General features: G+C 31.3%; 2 protein-coding genes and 1 pseudogene across 2 annotated transcripts; all 3 read right to left on the reverse strand.

Annotated features, from left to right (window-relative positions):
• Positions 1–484: 484 nt before the first annotated feature.
• LOC8281585 (LRR receptor-like serine/threonine-protein kinase IOS1) lies at positions 485–4,924 on the reverse strand. The gene is made up of 12 exons (XM_002515855.3): positions 4,779–4,924; positions 4,153–4,693; positions 3,587–4,062; positions 3,356–3,494; positions 3,193–3,264; positions 3,035–3,106; positions 2,864–2,944; positions 2,341–2,728; positions 2,121–2,247; positions 1,927–1,989; positions 1,655–1,844; positions 485–1,313 (listed from the first exon to the last, which is right to left on the reverse strand). The coding sequence occupies exons 1-12, from the start codon at positions 4,864–4,866 to the stop codon at positions 896–898; spliced, it is 2,655 nt and encodes an 884-aa protein (XP_002515901.3). The 5' UTR covers positions 4,867–4,924; the 3' UTR covers positions 485–895.
• Positions 4,925–6,858: 1,934 nt separating this feature from the next.
• Positions 6,859–11,604, reverse strand: LOC8281586 (annotated as a pseudogene).
• A 2,564-nt stretch (positions 11,605–14,168) lies between these two features.
• Positions 14,169–20,189, reverse strand: LOC8281588 (LRR receptor-like serine/threonine-protein kinase IOS1). The gene is made up of 13 exons (XM_025156811.2): positions 20,046–20,189; positions 19,418–19,958; positions 18,738–19,213; positions 18,497–18,635; positions 18,344–18,415; positions 18,179–18,250; positions 18,002–18,082; positions 16,175–16,344; positions 15,850–16,076; positions 15,593–15,719; positions 15,343–15,405; positions 15,009–15,198; positions 14,169–14,781 (listed from the first exon to the last, which is right to left on the reverse strand). Exons 1-13 carry the CDS (start codon positions 20,128–20,130, stop codon positions 14,364–14,366), a joined length of 2,661 nt encoding a protein of 886 aa, XP_025012579.2. The 5' UTR covers positions 20,131–20,189; the 3' UTR covers positions 14,169–14,363.
• Positions 20,190–22,376: the final 2,187 nt, after the last annotated feature.

The following is a 22,376-nucleotide window of genomic DNA, read 5'->3' on the forward strand; positions in this document are numbered from 1 at the left end:
ATACTTATTTTATTAAATTGTTATAGAATATATTTGTTTATCATTTATTATTTTTATTGCAGGTCTTTACTAATAGTAATAGCTTCATTTTAAATGTAGTAGTTATAATAATAATAATATTTTATTATTTTTATTTTTATTATTATTATTATTTTGAACTCAAACTCGATCCTACAAACGAGTTCGCTCATGAATTTGTTTGTTGAATTTATAAATGAGTATGTTTATGAATTTTATAAACGAATCAAATGACAAGCCTATTCGAGAGATTTATAATGAACTGAGCTTCAGCTCGAGGTCATAAGCCTGTTCGCAAATCAATATACGAGCAAATTCGCGAGCTAACGAATCAAATTTTGTCAAGTTTGAGCTCGGCATGAAACTGAATTCGAACTCAGCTAGTTTAAATTAATAAATGATGTCGAATAAACTTTTTATCAATTCGAGTTTCAAATAGGTGGCGAGGCGTAGAGTTGAATATGAATTCAAATAAAATGGAGCTCACTTCATACAGTTGCAAAATTATCTAATTAGTATTTCAGATTCTGTTAAGGCCCATTAATACTCATGGCCTAGAAGCTCACTATCTTATACACATATCTTGGGTAAATGTAGATATTCATGGGCTACGTGCCTTCGTCACAAACACTATCAGGCCCATTAACAGTTCTACGCACTCCCTGTGCACATGTGATTTCTTAATTACCAAAGAGTACTTATGCCAAAATAATTATGCCTGTGTGCTTGTATCTAAATACACAAATATGTTACAATACAAATAAATCAATTTAGTAACAAAAAAAGAAGCCACTTATGGCAAAATGTTGAAGCAATTTCATGTGGGTGGCAGAACAGAACGTACTAACCTTTGAACAAATCCATTGAGACTTTAAAACTATCTTGCAAGAGGAGATGCCTCAGTGTGCACATTCACAGTCATCAACTCAATAGAATTAGAGTTGAATGATTGACTGCTCTGTCCTTCCCTTGTTCGACCCATCTCTATCTTTAAACAATCATTCAACTCCACCACCGCTTGATTCATTGTCGGCCTTCTAGCAGAAGATGCAGACACACAGCCCATTGCTAATTCCGCAGCTTTCCATACAGAATTAATCTCGAAATCCCCGTTTAGCCTTGGGTCGACGATGCCGTGAATGTCTCCTTTTTCAAGCATGGAGCTAACCCATTGGCTAATGTGAGTCCTTTCACGGGTTTGAGCTATCGCAGGTCTTCCTGTGATGATCTCCAAAAGAACAACCCCAAAGCTAAAGACATCACTTTTATCTGTTAACCAGTTGTTTACGTAGTACCTGCAACCCAAAACAAGTAAATCAATCCAAAACTGATGTGGCATTAATTTATTTTTCACAGACCCTTTTCATGATTCTTTAGTTACAGAAAGAACATCTATTGTAGAGCTACATAAGAATGTGAGAATAGACAGGATAATATATGCCTATTTTCATAATGAAAGATATTTAACATAAATCGTTGTTTACCCTTTTAGTAAAATTTGTTTTAAAAAAAAACTACTGACTATTTCCTGCCTTTCTGCCTCATCTTTGCCTTGATCGTGCGTATTATTATAATGCTAAAGTCAAACCTGCTAACGAAAAATTGAATTTCAGGTAACAAATAGAAGGATACTTACTCAGGATCAAGGTAGCCAGGAGTGCCAGCAACAACAGTTGATATATGTGTGCTACCGTCAACTGGGAAAATTCTTGACAACCCAAAATCAGCTAGTTTGGCTTGGAATTTATCATTTAGTAAAATGTTTGTTGTCTTCACGTCTCTGTGCACAATTTGTGGCTTACAACCGTTATGAAGATATTCCAATCCTATATTGCAGACATATATCCATTAATTCACTATTAACTGGGGTTAGATGTGCAGATAATTATTGCAGTGCCTGCTGCTAACCTTGTGCTGCTTCGGTTGCTATTCGAAGTCTTATCTCCCAACTTAAGGTATTCAGACAGCTATCTGCAAACACAGAGAATAGCCTGTCTATATTAGCTTGTTTTCAGTGGTTGTTCTTAATTAATTAGGAAACACGGAGATTTCCCTTTTGTAATAAAAAGATGCAATAACAAATGATTTCATTAAGAAGAAACCTGAGAGATAGTCTTCTAAGTTTCCATTAGCCATGTACTCATAGATAAGCCCCAAATTGGTGCCTTCATTGCAGTACCCTACAAGGGTAGTCAAGTTCCTGTGATGAACTCTCAGAAGAAGCTTCACCTGTAATTAAAACATTAGAGATTAGTACGTGTAACTGAAAGGAAGAAACTTAGTGTTAACCTTAAAGGGGAAGCTGTATTTTGGAAGAAGCACCTCTGCTTGGAACTCCTTGTACCCTTGAGCTGAGGATAGAGAAAGAACCTTGACAGCTACTTGTGTACCATCATTTAAGGTGCCATGGTAGACTGTTCCAAAACCTCCCTTACCAAGAATCTTATCGAAGTTATTTGTAATCTTGAGAATTTCAGAGTAGGAAAATTGTCGTTTCTTCGACTCCACTAATGGTTCATCATTTGTTTCATAACTTATTTTAGCTTCATTAGTCTTGGCTTGTGAACGTACAAAGAAGTAGCGTAAAATGACTACCAATGCAGCTGCTAAAATGAAAAATGCAACAACTGAAGCCACCACTGGAACAACAACACTTTTCTTCTTTTTCGTGCATGAAACTGATGGACAGAGTTCTGGATTTCCGCTAACACTTGAAATGATAAAAAGAAACAACAATTATATGTTAGCTTTTGAATAAATCTGTTCTATCCGATTCTTTTATTTGATTTTTTTTACTTTATGCTTCCTTACACATGGAATTAATTTGGATTCAAGGGAAACATACCTTAGCAATAGCGAACCCTGTTGCGATCTTTCAAAGAGGTCAGCCGGAATGGTACCTGTGAGCTTGTTTCCCGTCAAGTTTCTGCAGTGAAATATCAAAAATGATTCTTTTCATAAGACATGATACGCCCATAAAATCCTATAATTTCAATCTAAATCAAAAGAAACTTACAGGACTTTCAAGGATGTCATTCGAGAAAGAAAATCAGGCAATGAACCTGACAAGCTATTGTTTGACAAGTCCCTGACATTGTAACAGAGTTATAAGCAATTTTTTTCTATATCAATATTTTGATAATCTATGGTTTGAATCAAGATTAAGATGCTTACAACAATTCCAATGATCTGAGGTTGGCTATTTCAGAAACTATCTCTCCTCTCAATCCGCTAGAAGATAAATTCCTGAATGAATAGGACTATTCGTTAGAACTTGTATCATAAATATAAAAATAATTTAGAGGTTCTTATGCTTGATGCAAAAGCATATACTTACAAGGATTTGACTGTAGGTGGATCATCGTCACTGTAGCTGCAATTTAGACCATGCCACACATAAGCTTGAGGAGCACATGGATCTCCTTGCCAGTTTTTTGTAATTCCATATGTTGACTTGATTTTCATGATAGCATCAACTACGATATTGAGTGCCAATAAGCTTATTAGCTGAAATTATGCATACTAATTGGTATGATGATATAAAAGATTACCAATGTCAAAGACATACCATCATCTTGGTCTGTTTCTGATTGAGAGAGATCAACAACGAAATATATTTCAATCGCATTGAGGAGGGGTGGCAGGGTTGAACCTTCGATTTTAAAGAGTGAGAACATATTATTTCCTCCAATGATGGGAAATTGACTATAGACGGTGCCTGAGGACAAATGATTAGGAATCACAGGTCCATACCAGATTGTTCCATTCAGAGAAATGTTGAATAGACGGGATTGGTTAGCTTGAAGCTCTACGATTTCAGCAAAGTGCATGTAGACATAAAATAGTGAAGTTGTATCGTCAATGTCTATATAGAACTCCATGTTTTCACTAGCATTGGTTGGCATGTTTGCAGTCCTCATTACAACTGATGGTGGCTGGAAATCAATGTGATTTTGAGCATCAACGGTATCTGGAGTACTCAAATCTGTCCATTTGTGGAAATGATCAGGGGTCCAGATACGGTCAAAGACATCATCAGGATACCTATAGCAAGTCCACCGGAAAATAAGCTACAAGCAGTATACATGCACTATCTAGAGATTACATAACATTTGACAGTATAAAATGGCTAACCTGACAGTTTTATTTGTTAGAGAACCCAAATCCAACCGTGTGGATTTCACCAGTGCTCCAGATTGCGCTACATATGTTGTATTTTTTAAGGGCCTCAACTCTAGTGCTGATATGAAAGGCATCCCAGAGTCGGTATTTACCAGACAGATATGAATATAGTTCAATGTAGGTGTATGTATGATTTCTTTAATTACAGGAATGCTAGCATTCAAGATTTTCACGGTAACCCATTTGTTAGGTCCTAGATGCAGATCAAATTCTGGTAGCTCATTGGATCCGTCGTAGTCTCCATGCGCGAAAATTGCTCTGATCAAATATTTAGTGTTTTTAGCAAGTTCTACATTAAAACAATTTCTGTCACCTTCAGGAAAGCTCCTAACAGACAATTGCTGGCGGTCCGTGCTATTTGTAGTGACTTTAGGCGTTATGGTTGTAATGATACCAACGTCGATGAATGATGCATCTGAAATGTAATTCAGGCTCGTTGTTTCATCAGTATAGCTAGAGTTTGCTGGTAAACCACAGTCTATGCTAATGAAGCCTGAGAGATAAAGAGAGAGCTGGATTAGTCCATGGTTAGACAGAGGAATAAACTTGAACTACCTGAAAAATATAAGACGTATTACCTGATTGATCCTGAGCATAAACCGCTGTAAGAAATAAAACAGGAATGAATCTGAAAAGGAAATCCCATAACATCTTGTTTCCCGTCATTAGCTCTTCTTGCTAAGAAGAGCATAAAAGTTATTGTCTCTTGATTTATACTGATAAAAGAAATTGATGATATATGTGAAATATAGCAAGTGACCGGGTCAATATTGTTGCTGCAGCTTTAAGAATGCAAGTTGTTCCTTAATTATCAACTGGAAGCTAGATAATTGGATTATTTACATAAGAGTATATGATAAAATATGTCCACTTCCATTTATAAACTTCCATTTTGTTACGAAGTCAGACTCAGGAAATTGAAGTAGGTGGAAGAAAGGAGAGGTATGTCTATTCATGGAGTTTTTTTTTTCGTTACTTTGAAAATTTGGAGAGGTAGCAAACGGCTGACGTGGTGAGTTGTATTCATGTAATAGTCCTTTATACCAAATCCTGATCTGATGCATTCGATTACCATGATCAATGTCTAATCTTTCTTATTTTTCTAGCACCAGGCTCTCTCGAGTCCTCTAAATTGGATTCAAGATTGAACCTTCTGGATTTAAATCTGAAAAAAAGAATTAAAAAAAATTCCTGACAATCATTAGAATCTTCAAAGATACCCCTGATGCATTAGCATCCACAAGCTGGCAGTTGAGAATTAGAGCTAGTAAGAGTCCAACAACAGAAAGATGAAAAAAAAAAACCTCAGAGCCATGATATTCTGTAACAACTTGACAGGGATATCCAAATACTTAACTAGCTACCCAACAAATAATAGAAAGAATAACACAAAACTATTAGCCTTAAAAATTTTATTAAACTTTGACAATTTGTATTCTGATAATTAAGACCGATGTCAAAAGAGACTTGGTCCATTAACCGAGATTATTATTAGTATATAATATTGATTTCATTGCAATAACATAATATTACATATCAATTTTGATGGTTATCAGATTTAATTTATATAAGCGTGATTGCTTTAGTAGAGCTCCTACATATATAAATGGTGGACAAATCAGTCCCCCAATGGAACTCAGATAATAAACAGTTCGCTATCAAGCTCTATTCAAGAATTGTGGGAGAAGAAAGGTTTAAAAGAGAATGATTCAAATTAAGAGCTAAAAAACCAGCACATATTGTTTAAATAAATATATTTTATTATTATTTACATGCAAATTATAATCCAACGAATGATTCAAAGGCTATATTCTTTTTGTTAACTTTGCAGCATGGAAAGCTCCTTCACAGCTACATAATTCATAATTTATAATTAGTTGCTATAGGACTGATTTACCTATTACAAATGTATTTTACCTGATTTCGAAATGGGGAAAAAGTATCTATAATTAGGTAATGAAATAGTGATATATATATATATATATTAAATTTTAAAACTACCCTTTATATGTTGTACATCTAATAATTGAAGGTAACAGAACAGATAAAATCTCTTTAAAATAATCTTAAACATTGAATAAATATTTTCAAAAGGAAAAAAAATTCCATCAAATAGTGGACGATAAGATGTGTATAATACAAGGAAAGCCTTGAAATCTATGGTCAATCTGTTTTATCAAGGAGATTACTTTTCTTAGAAGTTTGACATAAAAAATTTTAGTAGTACTCTAAGTGTTACAATTTAATTATAAATTATTAATTAATAAATGTTAATGTAGAATTTAACTATAAATTCTAGAATTAAAATTATTATTTAATTATAAAACTAATTTATTATTTAATAAAATATTAAAATATAATTAATATATTATTTTTTTTGATAGAATTAGTATTATTATCTGATTAAAAATTATCTATTAGTTAATATAATATTAAAATATAATTATTACACTATCTTTTAGGATTAGACTTAGTGTTTAATTAGAAATATAATTTATAATCAATAAATTAATAAAAATATTATAAAATTACACATAAATTTTATATGTTAAAAATAAGTACACATATCAATAAAAAATTTATTATTAAATATTAAATATATATATTAAAAATCTTAATTTTGAAAAAATATATATATTTATATATATATTTGAGAGGAAAAGAATAAGTAAACAAGAAGGAATGATATTGATTCATACGCGGTAGTAAGCAACATCATCATGAGTTATTTTGTCCCATTCCAAGGACGACATGACGTCTGGTAAATACACAGCATTTGCTACTCTTTTCATTAAAATAAAAATCTGGAAGTATAAGAAGATTTGGGACATTTTCTAGATATTAATTTGTCTGTTTACCAATTCAGAATTTATCAGTTCAATTTCATTTTTTAAAGGACTGAAATTGTGATAAACAAGTAAATTGATGCTTCTTTTCAGAATTAAATTAAAAAAGTAGTTTGCAAAAATTTAAAAATCCATTTATTAAAAAAATAAATTTCCAAATCTAATTTCTTAACGCTCCATAACAATAACAATCCCAAAATTTACGTTCTTGTTGAATTAAAAATGAAGATTTCTCGTTCACAAGCATATGTAAGAGCTTACAACTTCCAAATCATATATTCACCCTGATTTAGATGTGACATACGAGCTCACATGTAATCTCATGGCCCTCACAGAAAGGGAGCCAAAAAAAGAAAAAAAAGAAAGAAAAAAAAAAACCTATCTTGCTAGTGGGGGATGAATCTGTTAGCAGATTCACAGTGATAATTTCATCAGGATCTTTAGTTTCATCCCCATGCCCCTCTATTTTTCGAGCTAATTCTGATGCTAAGCACTCATTCAATTCGGTGACAACTTGATGCACGGTTGGCCTTCCTGCGAAGTTAATGAAACACATGCCATAGCAATTTTCACAGCTTTCCAGACACAGTTAATGTGGAAATCTCCTTCTAGTCTAGGATCCACTACATTTCTGATGTCTCCATTTGCAAGCATAGAACTAACCATTGACTTATATGAGTCCTCTCGTTATTTCTAGCAATTGCAGGTTTGCCTGTGATTATCTCCAGAAGAACAACTCCAAAGCTAAACACATCACTTTTTGTAATCAACCTTTCTGATTCATAATATCTGCAAGCAAAAAGCAACTAGGGACTTAATCAATGCCCATATCCAATTATTGTGATCCATTGCACCATGAGTGCAATCGGACGAATTTATTTAAGAGGAAGAGAACTACTCACTCAGGGTCAAGGTACCCAAAAGTGCCAGCAACACCTGTGGAAACATGAGTGCATTCTTCAATTTGAGAACTTTTAGAAAGACCAAAATCAGCAATTCTGGCTTGCAGTTTATCATTTAGTAGGATGTTTGCGGTCTTCACATCTCTATGTACTATTGGTGGCTTACAGCCATTATCCAGATACTCCAATCCTACAAAATTTTGATTAATATGATTATTTTCGCTCCTAGACAGATAGAAGAAAAGAGAAGCAAAATGGAAACTAAGTCATCTGATTGCCAACCTTGTGCTGCCTCGAGTGCTATTCTAACTCTTTCTTCCCAACTCAATTTATTGTTATTGTTACCTACATCAACACACAGCATCTTACTCGTCAATATACAATTTGATTGATTTGAAAAATTTGGATCATATAACTAAATATAAGAAAGCTGTCAGATTTTGCATCTATATTTTATAAGTGTAGTAAAACTAAACCTGATAAGTGCTCTTCTAAGTTTCCATTTGCCATGAATTCATAGATTAGCCCCTTTCTGGCTTTTTCATCACAGTATCCAACAAGGGTTGTCAAGTTTCCATGATGAACTCTCAACAGAAGTTTTACCTGGAATCAGAAACGCTTTCTTAATGTTTAATATAGGGGGTGAATTCTCAGCCTGAAAATTAAAACAATGACATTTGAAGAAATAGTGTTTGCCCAAATTGAGAAATTCACCTACCGCTAGCGTGTAGGATGTCTTACTTAAGTTGATGTTTACATTATATTTATATAGTGAACTAAGTAATTAAGGCATTTACCTCTGCTTGAAACTGTCTATACCCTTGGGCTGATGATTGAGAGAGCATGTTCACAGCTACTTCATTGCCATGTAAGTAGCCATGGTACACTATTCCAAATCCTCCCTTACCAAGCACCTTCTCAAAGTTGTTGACAGTTATACGAGTGTCAGAGTACTTGAATTTCCGATTCTTGGAGGCTGACGATTCATGCAGTACTTCTCGCAGTGATGAATATATGGGCGATTTCTCAATTAATTATATACATACAGAAAGTTTTTAACCACATCAATGTCATTAATGCCAAAGATTGTTATATAATTGACACAAAAGAGAAATGCTCCTTTGAACAGACGGAGATCCTAGGAAGAGGGCATTGGATGGGCATCAGAGCCATCGAGGAGTGGCAAGCACCCACAGAAATAATACTAAAGGTTTGATTTTGTTTTTAAATAATTTTCTCCAAACTATTATGTTCTATTTGGGAGTTGATAATATACCTTTTTGTTTCCTTCTTATTAGGCTCCAGAGTATGATTGCCAAAGCAGCTGCACAGACAAAAAATGCGGCAACCGATCCCACTGTGGGAGCAACAAATTTTTTTTTCTTTCTAATGCATGAAGCTGATGGACAAAGTTCTGGATTTTCGCTGACACTAAATTCGATGAAAGAAAGACAACAAGCAGAAGAAATTTTGTTAAAACAATCTTCATATGCTAGCTGCATGCTAATCTTCCATGTGAAATAAATAAATCCAAATATATTTTAGCTTGCACGTGTACAAATGTAAACCATTAAATTCTATGAATACTCAGAAAATCCTGATTTTGAATTAGCTAAATCTCTTAGATTATGTGATTTACTCACAAATTTGTCATGTATCTTGTAAATGGAAGTATCATGTCATAAAATCGAACCTTAATAGTAGCGAACCATCTTGCCACCTTTCGAAGAGGTCAACTGGAATTATACCTGTGAGCTTATTTCTTGATAAGTTTCTGCAGAGACATATCAAAGATGATAATGCTGTTTAGATGTTACCGGGAAAATTTTCACTTTCAGTCTTAATCGCAGGTTACTTACAACGCTTTCAAGGAAGACAATTGAGATAGAAAATCAGGTACTGATCCACTCAAATTATTGTTTGATAAGTCCCTGTTAGTTTAGTAGAAGTTGTTTAGCAAAAATTTTATTCCTTATCAAAGTTTAGCAAGATTAAGATACTTACAGATACTGTAGTTATTTCAAATTGGCTATGTCTCGAGGAATCGCGCCAGTTAATCCACTTGAGGATAAATAACTAATTAATTGTTGAATTATGTTTCATTAATTAAATACTCCTGACACAGAGGTTACCTAACCTTAATAGAAAAAATCCTATCCTTGCTTAACGACAAAAGCTTACAAGAATGTGATTTTAGGTGGATTATTGCTATTTCTGCTGCAATTCAGACCCTTCCACATAAATGCTTGGGGAGCACATGGATCTCCTTGCCAATTTCTTCTTATTCCATAGGTTGACTTGATTTTTATAATAGCATCCACTATTGTTCACATGCATACAAATACTAACAGTATCCAAATTAACCAATGATAAGCTGATACGCTTCTGATACTTTTAAAAAAAAAAAGAAAAGACATAAGATATAAGGAACATACCATCTTCTTGTTCCGTTAGCGATTGCAAGAGTTCAACTACATAGTAGACTTCAATAGCGTTGAGAAGGGGTGGAAGAGCTGAATCTTCAGTTCTGAAAATTGAAAACGAATTTCGTCCTCCAGGCAAGGCTATTGTACCATAAATAACGGATGTATACAGGTATTCAGGAGTAACAGGTCTCGAAGAAAAGATTTCCATTCAAAGAAATGTTGAACTCACGGGATTGATTGGGTTCGTGCTTCTCCAATTCAGCGAAGTAGAAGTACAAATGAAATTGGAGAGAAGCGTCATCCGCCTCTATGATCAATTCCATTGGCTCACTAGTATTTTTTGGTCTGCTTGCACTCCTCATAACAGTTGATGGTGGCAGGAAATCTCGGTGATTTTCAACAGTCTGTAGGGTACTTATATCCGTCCACTTCGAGTTGAAGAAGAGTCCCGGAAACCAGAGCCGGTCATAGACATAATCTGGATACCTGAAGCAGCATTGGCTTGACAATTAAGCTTGAAGAGTAATACTTGCCTTTTATTTTTGGAAAGAAATTGAAGATATGTGGCTTTACCTGACTGTTTTATTGGTTAACGAACCAACATCCAATCGAGTGAAGAGTGCAAGAGACCCAGATTGTGTTACACATGTAGTATTTCTCAAAGGCCTCAATTCTAGTGCTGAAATGAAAGGCGTAGTGGATTCAGTTTTCACAAGACAAACATATATATAGTTCAACATTGGAACATGTATGATCTCCTGGATAACAGGAACCGATTTCATTCAAGAATTGCACTGTAACCCATCTATTAGGTCCTATATACAGATCAAATTTCGGGAGCTGATTCAGCCCATCATAATTTCCGTACATGAAAGTAGTTCTGATCAAATATTTAGTGTCTTTGGTAAGTGTGACGTTTTAGCAATTCTTGTCACCTTCAGGAAAGCTCCTAGGAGGCCATAGTTGTCGCTTTTCTACATTGCTCTCCAGGTGCTATGCTCGTAGCTATACCGGCGTCGATGAATGTTGCATCTGAAATGCAATCTAGACCAGTTGTCTCGTCTGAATAGCTTGTGTTTGCTGATAAACCACAATCTATGTTCACGAAGTCTGAAATTGGTAAAGAAAGCAAGAACTGCTAAATAAGTTTCCCTGCTACCAAATAAAGACTTAAAATTAATTAAAAAGACAGATCTAGATGTACGTATAAACCTGATTGTTCTTGAGCATGAATCAGAACTAGAGGAGCTAAAATACAAAAAAAAGTGAAAAAGAAACCTTGTAAGATGTTTATACCCATAATTAGTCTTAGAGCTTTGGAGAGATTAATTGCTATTTAATATTTACTTTTGATTAATATTTATAAAATTTATTTATAAATTCAAAGTTTATATGATTTGAATAAAGTGAAAGTTAATTTAGAGCTCTACATAATCAAATTTATATGAAATTGATTATAACTAAACTAAATTCTAATAAAATAGATGAAATTTTTAAATGAATTTCATATTAATTTATCAATATATTTCACAACATCAAAATATCTCTTTCAATTATATCATTTCTATTTTATTTTTTCTAATATTTTATTAAAGAATTCATTTTATTAAATGAATTCCTCCGTGTTCCTTTTTACGCCTTCTAATTTTTTATATTTTATTTTTATTCTTCGCTGTTTCTATTTTGCAAATTTCTCATCTCTATTTTTTATTGTTTCTCTCTCTCTCTTGTTGTTTTTTTTTTTCCTCCAATTTGCTTTAAATTCTTTTTATAATTGAGCATCACCATTATCATTGATGATGATAGTCTAGAGAAGAGATAAAGATCAAGATCACTTTTTTAGATATTCAGTTGACTGGAAGTTTGCTCTTTTTTTTTTTTTCTTTTATAATTATTTGTAATAGTTTACAATAGAGAGAAAGAAAAATATATGTACAATTAATTTAAGAGTTGAGAAATTAAAAAGGTAAGAAAAAAAAATAAATGGAAGAATGGGACAAGGAGACCAAGAGATAATTTTAGCTGTGAGTACTAATACCGAAACTCGCTATTATACTTTCTATTCTTTTCTTTGCTTTGTCGATATTATTTTAATTTTAGTTATTATAATGATGGTAATAGATATTTATTATATATTCGAAGTATACCAATTATTAGTTAAAAATTTGGATAAAAGATTCAATTTTTTATATTCATGTGATATGAATTTATTAGATCATATTAGTTCATGATAGAATAACTAAAGTTTTGGATATTTAAGAAGCTAAATGCAAATCTTGTTAGAATTTCTTAATTGGATCTTCAAAAAATAAAACTTGTAATTTCTTAAATTCTTTTTTCAATTTTATTAGTTTTATAAATATAAGGGTTTTCTTATGGAAAAAAATGAGATGTAATCAATAAGATGATAAACATCAGAACAAAGTCCAAAAGAGCTGAAGATTTTAATAGTGTATCTGACTTATATAATAAACTTAAGAAGGTGGATAAGCTAAAAGAAATTTAGAGAAGAAATTTAATATAATTATTATATAATTTTTTATAAATGTATTATATATGATGATAAGTATTTTTATAATTTTATTAATAGGTTTAGGAATAGTATTTTTATTGTCCATATTTAAAGAAATTGATGAAATATGTGAAACATAGTAAGTGACTTGGTCAATTGCGTTATAGCTTTAAGAATGCAAGTTGTTCCTTAATTGTCAACTGGAAGCTAGATAATTAAATTATTTACACAAGAGTCTATGATTAAATAAGTCTACTTCTATTTATAAACTTCCATTTTTTACAATTACTATTTTTAAGATTAAAAATTTATTATATATTAAAAAAGTAATTTATTATTAAATATTATATTAAAATATAATTTAAGATGTTAGTTTCTAGAATTAAAATTATTATCTAATAACTTATTAGTTAATATAATATTAAAATATAATTAATAAATTATTTCTTAGAATAGAATTAGTATCATTATTTAATAAGAAAATTATTTATTAGTTAATATAATATTAAAATATAATTAATATACTATTTTTTAGAATTCAAGTAAGTGTTTAATTATAAATATAATTTATTAGTCAATAAATTAATATAAAAATTTATAAAGTTACACATAATTTTAAATTTTATGTATCAAAAATAGGATACATGTCAAAATAAGAATCTTATGACTCAAAAATTAGATACACATTCCAAAAAAATTTTAAGTTTCAGAAATTAATATATATAATTGAAATATGGCTTTTTAACACTCTTATAACATGCTAAAAATTAGGCTAGAATTTTGATGGATCAAACCATTAGAATTTAACTTTAGTTAGGTCACAGTCAACTTGTTAGTGGAGTAATTATAAAAGTATCTATGAAATACAAGCACTTTTCTTTTTTACTTTTACATTGAATTCTAATTAACACAGTAGGTTAAGAACAAATGCAACTACTGATAAATAATATTATTTATTAATATTTGATTTTATTTATTTATGGATAATGTGATAAATTAGGTTTATTTAAATTTTTTTATAGAGTTAATATTTTATAATTTAGTGTCAGCATACAACTATCTGAATAGCATTATCTATATTTTTGTATTTTAATATATATTATTTTTAAATATATTTTTGTGATAATTCTTGAGTTTGAATTTGACAAAATATCTTTCAATTGGAGAACAAAAAATTATAATTAAGTGATTAATATAAAAAAAAGTTTAGATATCCCTATTTAAATTATTACATTATGCTTTCAGTAAAGAAATATATTCAGAAAACTGAAAAAGTAGAGAATCAGAAAGTCATGACAAACGAACATTGAGTATCAGTTTTTGAGTTTCTTTATTTGGAAAATGAAAAATAAGAAGAAGAAAAAGAACTAACAAAGGTCCGGGTGAGAACCTAGGAACACGAATTTTCTCAATCTAAGTCGTTTCCAAAAACCTGACACTCAAAAGAAATTAAGAAACAATGTTTTTAAAAGAATGACTATCTTGACCGGGGAGATAGTACGGTACTAAGCACATTCACAGACATTAATTCAGCTGAACTATTTGACTGAGCACTGCAGTACCCTTCCCTTGTCCGAGCCATTTCTGTTTTTAGACACTCGCTCAATTCCATCACCACTTGGCTCATACTTGGCCTTTCAGTAGAAGTTGCAGATACACACGCCATTGCCAGTTCTGCAGCTTTCCATGCAGTATTCGTGTCGAAATCTCCACATAATCTTGAATCCACAATGTTCTTGATATCCCCTCTTTCAAGCATTGGTTTAACCCATTGGCTTACATGGGTCTTCTCACTGGTCTGAGAAATCACAGATCGGCTCGTGATGATCTCTAAAAGAACAACTCCAAAACTATACACATCACTTTTCTCAGTTAACCAGTTTCTTACATAGTACCTGTAAGCCAAAACCATTTCGTTACTTTTTCTTTTTTCTCTTTCTTTTGCTTAATTTACTTATACAGGCATGAACTTTGGATAATATAAACCAACTGTGCAATTGAAAAACTTCTCTAGCTACGCATATATTTAGACTTGTTTAGTTCAGCAGTTGCCATTAGCTATTGGCGGTCAGCTTTCAGCTGGTAGCAGAATTACATATAGACGAGAACAGAAAGTACTCACTCGGGATCAAGGTATCCAGGAGTGCCAGCAACAATTGTTGACACATGAGTGCCACCTTCAGCTGGAAACATTCTAGAGAGTCCAAAATCAGCTAATTTTGCTTGGAACTTATCATCCAATAAAATATTTGCAGTCTTCACGTCCCTGTGTACAATTGGTGGCTTGCAGCCATTATGAAGATACTCCAGTCCTACATTCAGATTTAAAATAAATCAATCCCCTTGAAATGCGATATATAGACAAGCTGAAAGTTTCTTGTTTCTTTTTTTTTTTTGTTTTTTCCTCATAAGCAAAAAATGAATATGATATTTAATAGAATTGATATTCTTTTTACCTTGTGCTGTCTCAAGGGCTATTTTTAATCTCCCCTCCCAGCTTAAGATGTCTGGATGTTCGCCTGCATTCACAAAAGAATCTAGGTTTATGATACAGTGGTTGCTTTTCAATTTCTGAAAATGGTCAAGGAATGAAAGTTCTTCAGGATTGGGTTCAAATTTCAACAATAATAATTATGCTAAAAAATAAATAGACAAATACATAAAAGAACTGGACGGTTCTTTTAGCCATTTCTAAACAAAATGAACCTGAAAGATGCTGTCTTAGGTTCCCATTAGCCATGTATTCATAAATGAGAATCATGTTTCCGCCTTCATCGCAGTATCCGACAAGGGTAGTCAAGTTTTTGTGATGAACCCTCAAAAGAAGTTTGACCTGTAATTGGAAATGACCATCATCCAGAAAAAGGAAGAAATTTCAATATATGCATCTAATATACGCTACCCAGCTTAAAGTTAATTTGTTGTATAAAGACTATGCCTTCTAAACCCATATATGTATATACCTCTGCCTCGAACTCTTTGTATCCTTGAACAGAAGAAGTGGAGAGCACCTTTACTGCTACTTCAATATCACCCAAGTAGCCATAATAAACTGTTCCAAATCCTCCTCTACCAAGGACACTCTCAAAATTCTTAGTAAGTTTCAGGACCTCAGAGTAAGTGAATCGTCGGTTTCTCATCTCCCGAGGTTCATATGTTTCCTTGGTATCAGCTTCCTCATTCCTTGCTACTGAAGTTTTTAATGAGTTTAATATATATATACTTATTAATTAAATAACACTGAAACATTAACGCATATATACATATAGCCCTGTCTTAAACATTCACCTTGCTGCTTTCTTCTTCTACAGCAACATATAATTGTCAATGCAGCTACAATGACAAGTAATGCAGCAATGGACGCCACAACTGGAACAACGAAGTTATTATTATTCTTCTTCTTCTTGTTATTGTTACTGCATGACACTGAGGCACAAAGTTCTGGGTTGCCGCCAAAACTTGAATTGATAGGAAAAGAAAAAAGAGTTCAAAATAGAAGTAATTGTGTTTAGACGAAATAAAAACAATGTAGCAAAATTAGCTATTTTCAAAAAGATAGTTGATATTATGATTACTTCTATGGTTATTTTTCCAGCTTAGTTTAATATTTATTTCATTATTGTGGATAATAAAATTAGTTAGATGTCCAAACTATTTGGAATGGGTTTTTATCTATTTTGGATTTATAAAAAAATAAAAAAAATTGTCTATAGATAATTATCTTTTGTTTAGATTAAATTCTCAAGTACCATCTATTATCTAGTTGATAATTTTAGTTATAAGTATAACATTTTCTATAAGGCTTTTGATATCTCATAGATATTATCTATTATTTAGTTTGATTATTTTAATTATAAATATATACCATTTCTATAAGACTTTTGATATCTCCTAGATAAATAAACATATTTTTTCACAAATTATATCTATTTTTAACCCAGTAATTATTAATTTATATAATTTATTAAGTGTTGAATATGTTTACTCTTTCGCCAACCTGTGCTGGTGAAGAAGTCCAATCCTTTTTAACCCACTAACTTTTAATTTATATAATCCATTCCCACAATTAATCACAGACAAGTTTGACGTTTATTAGAATATACTAACTATCAACTGTGTTTTTCAATACTATATTTGGTTGAAATTTATAAGAAAATTTATTTTACTTAAGATAAAAAGATGAAAGAAAAGTAAAATAGAAATGATAAAGTTGAAATAAATATTTTAGTATTATGAAATATATTGACTTAATGTCGTGAAATTCATTTTGTTATAATTTAATTTAACTATAACTAATTCCATACAAATTTAATTATATAAAATTTTAGATTAACTCTTACTTCATTCAAAGCACATAAAATTTAATTTACAAATAAATTCTATAAATATGAATTTCAATTCAACCAAACACAATGTAAGAGTTTATTAAAATTTGAAAACTACTTTTAGAAAATCCAATTGAATATAGTTTTTTTTTTTTTGAACTGATAATAATTATAGTTCACTCAATTGAAAATTTGAGGTTATTAAAAAATGTTAAAAATTTAATTTTCAGAGTTTTGGTTTAATTTAGTCATAAGTCAACTTGAGGCATAGATGCCATTCAAATAATATATTTAATCCATGTGTACATTCAACCTCAATACTTTGCCATTCTTGTAAATTTAAAACGAAAAAGCCATTGAATGAAAGAATGACTTCCATTAAATAAATAAATGTCGGTCAATATAGATAATACTAAATATTTTTTTTATTTATTTTTATTTTTATTTTTTTAATATGTCATGTAATATTTTTATAAGACTGCTCCTTGATCTCAAAATATTATAGAGCAGTTTTATAAAAGTTTTAAATATTGTATCAATGGATAAGAATTAAGACAAATAAAAATGATAAATAAAATTTAATTCAAAAAAAAAAAAGACAAATAAAAATGAATTATATAACATTACTATGGTGAATGTATATAGTGGACTCCCCACAATACTGAACTTGATGCCTAATTATCTTGTCTGATTTTGTGATTTAATTAGCTTTTGTAAAATGAAAATGAAAAGAAAATTAGCGTGATGCATATATGTGTTTAGATGAGAATTAAATTCTTGGAAGCCGGACCTTAGCAACAGTAAACCACTTTGAGATCTTTTGAAGAGATCATCTGGAATTATACCTGTGAGCTTGTTTCCTGTCAAGTCTCTGCAAAGGCATATGAAATAGAATTATTCTTTTCCTGAGGATAATTAGTCATTATGAAAATTAATTATGTGCTCACTTTAGTCACCAGTAACTTACAAGACTTTCAAGGATTTTAATTGAGAGAGAAAATCAGGCACAGGTCCCGTTAAACTATTGTTAGATAAGTCCCTGGCATTATAATAAACATTGGAATTTGAATTTCATTTCCATATCAAAATATGCTGAGAATTCATGTTTCCATTCGAGGATAAGAATACTTACAGAGATTCGAGTGATTTCAGATTAGCGAAAACAGGGGGTACGTCCCCTGTCAATCCGCTCGAAGACAAGTCCCTAATTCAACATTTCCTAATACTCGTCATAACAAGGAGATAAAATAATTGAGAAGTGCCGACTTAAAAGGCATAAACTTACAATGATATGATTACAGGTGATGCACTATTACTGTAATTGCATTTAAGACCTTCCCACACATAATCCTGTGGAGCACATGGATCTCCTTGCCAGTTCCTTGTTATTTTATAGGTTGACTTGATTTTAATCATAGCATAAACTACCATATTCAAATACATATGTACAAACAGTATTAGTAATTGAACTTCTGCATATTAAATGCTGAAATAGACAAACATCTAAAAGTATAGAGGAAACATACCATCTTCTTGCTTTGTTTCTAACTGTAAGAGTTCAACTATGTAATAAACTTCAACTGCGTTGAGAAGGGGCGGCAGGGTTGAACCTCCAACTTTAAAGATTTGAAAATCATATGTTCCTCCAGAGATGGCATATCCACTTGAAACAGTAGTTGAATATAAGTAATGAAGAGTAATAGGTCCATACCAGATATCTCCATTCAAAGTGATGTTGAATTCACGAGACTGGTTTGCATCAAGCTTTACAATTTCTGCAAAGTGAAAATAGGCATAAAATTTCAAAGTAGGGTCCTCAGCTGCTATGGTTACTTCCATGGGACTACTGCTGTTTCTTGGTGTTCCTGCACTTCTCATAACAGTTGATGGTAGCTGGTAACTATTACTTTTTCCTAAATCAATGGTCTCTGTGGTACTTATATCTGTCCATTCGACAAAATGAAATGGAGACCAACGACGATCATAGACATCATCTGGATACCTGAAGTATTTTCGATATAACATATATTAATCAAAGCTAGAATAGTAATTACTAACACAATGGGAAATTCTTGTCTAGATCATGGCCCATTATGGGATTCATATTCACATAAGATATTCCATCATGGACCATGGTCTAGGCAAGAATTTTCTCTAACATATATACTGATTGCTTGGAATTAATTGGAGATACAAAATTTCTCACCTGACTGTCTGATTGGTTATTGAACTAATATCTGCCCGGTCGAACAGCGCCAGCGATCCAGACTCGGAGACATATGTGCCATTCTTCAGAGGCCTTAGTTCCAATGCTGATATGAAGGGTGTTCCGGAATTCGTGTTTACAAGACAGACATGTATGTATTTCCGTTTAGGATGATGTATGATCTCCTTTCTCACAGGAATGGATCCATTGAGAATTTGTACACTGACCCATTTGTTAGGTCCTAAATACAAATCAAAAGAGGGTCTCTGATTCATACCATCATAATTTCCATACATGAAAGTAGCTCTGATCAAATATTCAGTATCTTTGGTAAGTGTGACATTATAGCAATTTCTGCTGCCTTGGGGAAAGCTTCTTACATACCATAGCGGTCGGAAAATGCTATTTGTACTAAACTCAGGAGCTAAGCTCTTACTTATACCAATTTCAATGTATGATGCATCTGAAATAAAATTTAGGGTGGTTGTTGCATCAGAATAGCTAGTATTTCCTGGCAAACCACAATCAAGGCTAATAAAACCTGAGAAAGAAAGATGAGTACAGTATTAGATAGGTAGTTATACAGTGAAATAAAACTATCTGATATGGAAAGATTGGAATTACAGACCTGACTGATCCTGGCAGTGTACCAAAACTATAAGCGCTAAAACACCAAAAAATTTAGAAAAGAACTGGAATAAGATTATCTCCATTCCTGTCTGGATTTACTTCTTGCTTGAATAGCATAGAAGTGAATGGTTCTTGATTACCTTTTTAAACCAATGACCAACTTCGTTTGGCCTCATACTTTATCAAACAATATCCGTAAATCACTCCCAAGAAGTCCACACGATGTAGCATACAAGTTTTGCGTCAAGAATTGATGCAATAATATATTAATAAGATTTTCAGAAATACCAATGATGAACCTAAAGTAGTGTTGGACAACCATTCATTTCTTTCTCGATAATTTTCATTTTTTTTAATATTGATAAAAGAGAATTCTAATAGACTTGAATTCTATTGTCTATTTATGAATTAAAGCACTAATCTTTTAAAATACTTTTAGATGTTTTCTCTTAAAATCTGTTTAAGTTAAAAGATCATTTCTAATTTATGCATTAATAAAAAATAATATATTTTTCATGTGATCTTAAGGTTGCAACATCATATTGACCTGGTTGAGTAGGACATACTCGTTTAAGAAAAAATTATTTCAAAAACTCTTAAGAGTTGGGGCAGTAAAACACTTGAATTTCTGTATATATAAAACATCAGACATTTTAGTCCTTTCATTGTCTCATGTTAGGTTAATACCTTTTTGGGTCAAAAGGGAACGTGTCACTAAATGAGTAGAACCAAAATAATTGATGAATGAAATCTAAAACATCAAAGTATTGTCTTCTACAAAACCTAGATTGTTGCATATAAAAACTTAATGAAAGACATTTTGATCATTTTGCATTTCCTTAACAATCACACAATGGAGTTAAAACTCAAGAATCAAAGGTAGTAGTTTAAAAAAAATGGTAAAACGAGAGATAATACTTTAAATTTTCAGTTAAAGTGCAATTCAAATTTTAAAATTTAAAGTAGTAAAATAATTATATTTTTAAAACTAACTCGGTCCATCTTTTCATGTAATAGTATTAAAACTAGTTAGTTTTAGATGTATAAAAACTGTTTAACTATTTGCAACTCACGTTTTATGTACGTGAGAAAATATTACTTTTATATTTCAGTGGATAAAAATTATAAAAAAAAAAAATATCTCATTCACTTTAACAATGAAAAATCAATATCATTATCATTAATTAAAAATTAGTCAACTCCGCAGATATTATTTATTTTATTCCTTAACCTTTAGATTTGAGCTATTTCAAAATTTAAGAGTTTAATTATGCTTTTCGTTAAATTCAAATATTTATAAATATGTTTTGCCTTTTAAAAATTACAAGGCTCAAATATCATTCGTGTGAAACCTCATTAGGGACTGTTATTTAATTCCAACCAGCAATCACCTGTGTTTAGATTCCAACTTTACATAATGAAGTTGACTTTTTATCAAAATAAGAAAAGGTTGACTTACCAACCTTATGCGATGCCAGCCAAGTCAATGAACTATGCAAGTTGACTCTGTCGTTTTCTTTTTTCTTGCCTCACTTCTTATTTAATTATTAAATTAAAACAAATGGGTTGTAATAAAAATAAATTAAGACTAATGATAAAACTAAGTTATTGCCTTTCTTCCATAAACAAGAAAACAGAAAAAGGAAAACTAAGTCATTGCCTGTTGTTAATAAATCAACTCTTTAATGCTAGCTTTTCAGGTCAAAAACTTTTTAAACTACTAAAAGAGAAAATGTGAAGGTAATTCATATATAAGAAAATTAGCCTTAATTACTATTTAACCTTTGAAATAAGGTCTATAGCACTAATTAGCCCAACTCTTTTAATTACATGAATTTCTTTTTTAGTTTTTTGATTATTATTTTAGTATCTGTCACAATATAGAGACAATGCAGTAAAAAAAAAGAACTAGGATAATTTTTTAAATTTTCAATTGAATCTCAATTAAGTTCTTAAATTTTAAATTGGAGTAATTAAGCTCCTAAATTAAATAAGATGGAACAATTAAGCTTCTCTATGCAATTCTATTATTTTCGGTGTTAACTATTTTGGTAAAAGGTACAAATAATCCACTAAGCTTTTGACTAAATCTCAATTAAGTCCTTAAACTGTAAAATGAAACAATTAAGCCCTTAACTAAAAATTATTATTTCAGGAAAAAAAAAAAGAAAAAACCCTTTCAGTTTTCACACCTGGATTTTATCTTAACTCTTTCATTTTTTACACCTAGGTTTTATTTTGTTGAAATAATTATTTTAATTTTTGTATTTTCTTTTAGAAATATAAAAAATAGAATTTATAATCTAGATGCCTTTATGCTATTGCTTGT

Source organism: Ricinus communis, chromosome 8 (genome assembly GCF_019578655.1).
Source record: "Ricinus communis isolate WT05 ecotype wild-type chromosome 8, ASM1957865v1, whole genome shotgun sequence".
Taxonomy (NCBI): Eukaryota; Viridiplantae; Streptophyta; class Magnoliopsida; order Malpighiales; family Euphorbiaceae; genus Ricinus; species Ricinus communis.

Excerpts from the sequence above, each read along its gene's own strand:
- LOC8281585 (XM_002515855.3), bottom strand. The coding sequence starts at position 4,866 with ATGACGGGAAACAAGATGTTATGGGATTTCCTTTTCAGATTCATTCCT. Across the intron at positions 4,063-4,152 it reads CTAACAAATAAAACTGTCAG|GTATCCTGATGATGTCTTTG; the intron begins GTTAGCCATTTT and ends GACTTGCTATAG. Across the intron at positions 2,729-2,863 it reads CAGGGTTCGCTATTGCTAAG|TGTTAGCGGAAATCCAGAAC; the intron begins GTATGTTTCCCT and ends TATCATTTCAAG.
- LOC8281588 (XM_025156811.2), bottom strand. The coding sequence starts at position 20,130 with ATGGAGATAATCTTATTCCAGTTCTTTTCTAAATTTTTTGGTGTTTTA. Across the intron at positions 16,345-18,001 it reads AGTGGTTTACTGTTGCTAAG|TTTTGGCGGCAACCCAGAAC; the intron begins GTCCGGCTTCCA and ends TATCAATTCAAG. Across the intron at positions 15,720-15,849 it reads ACAAAGAGTTCGAGGCAGAG|GTCAAACTTCTTTTGAGGGT; the intron begins GTATATACATAT and ends TTCCAATTACAG.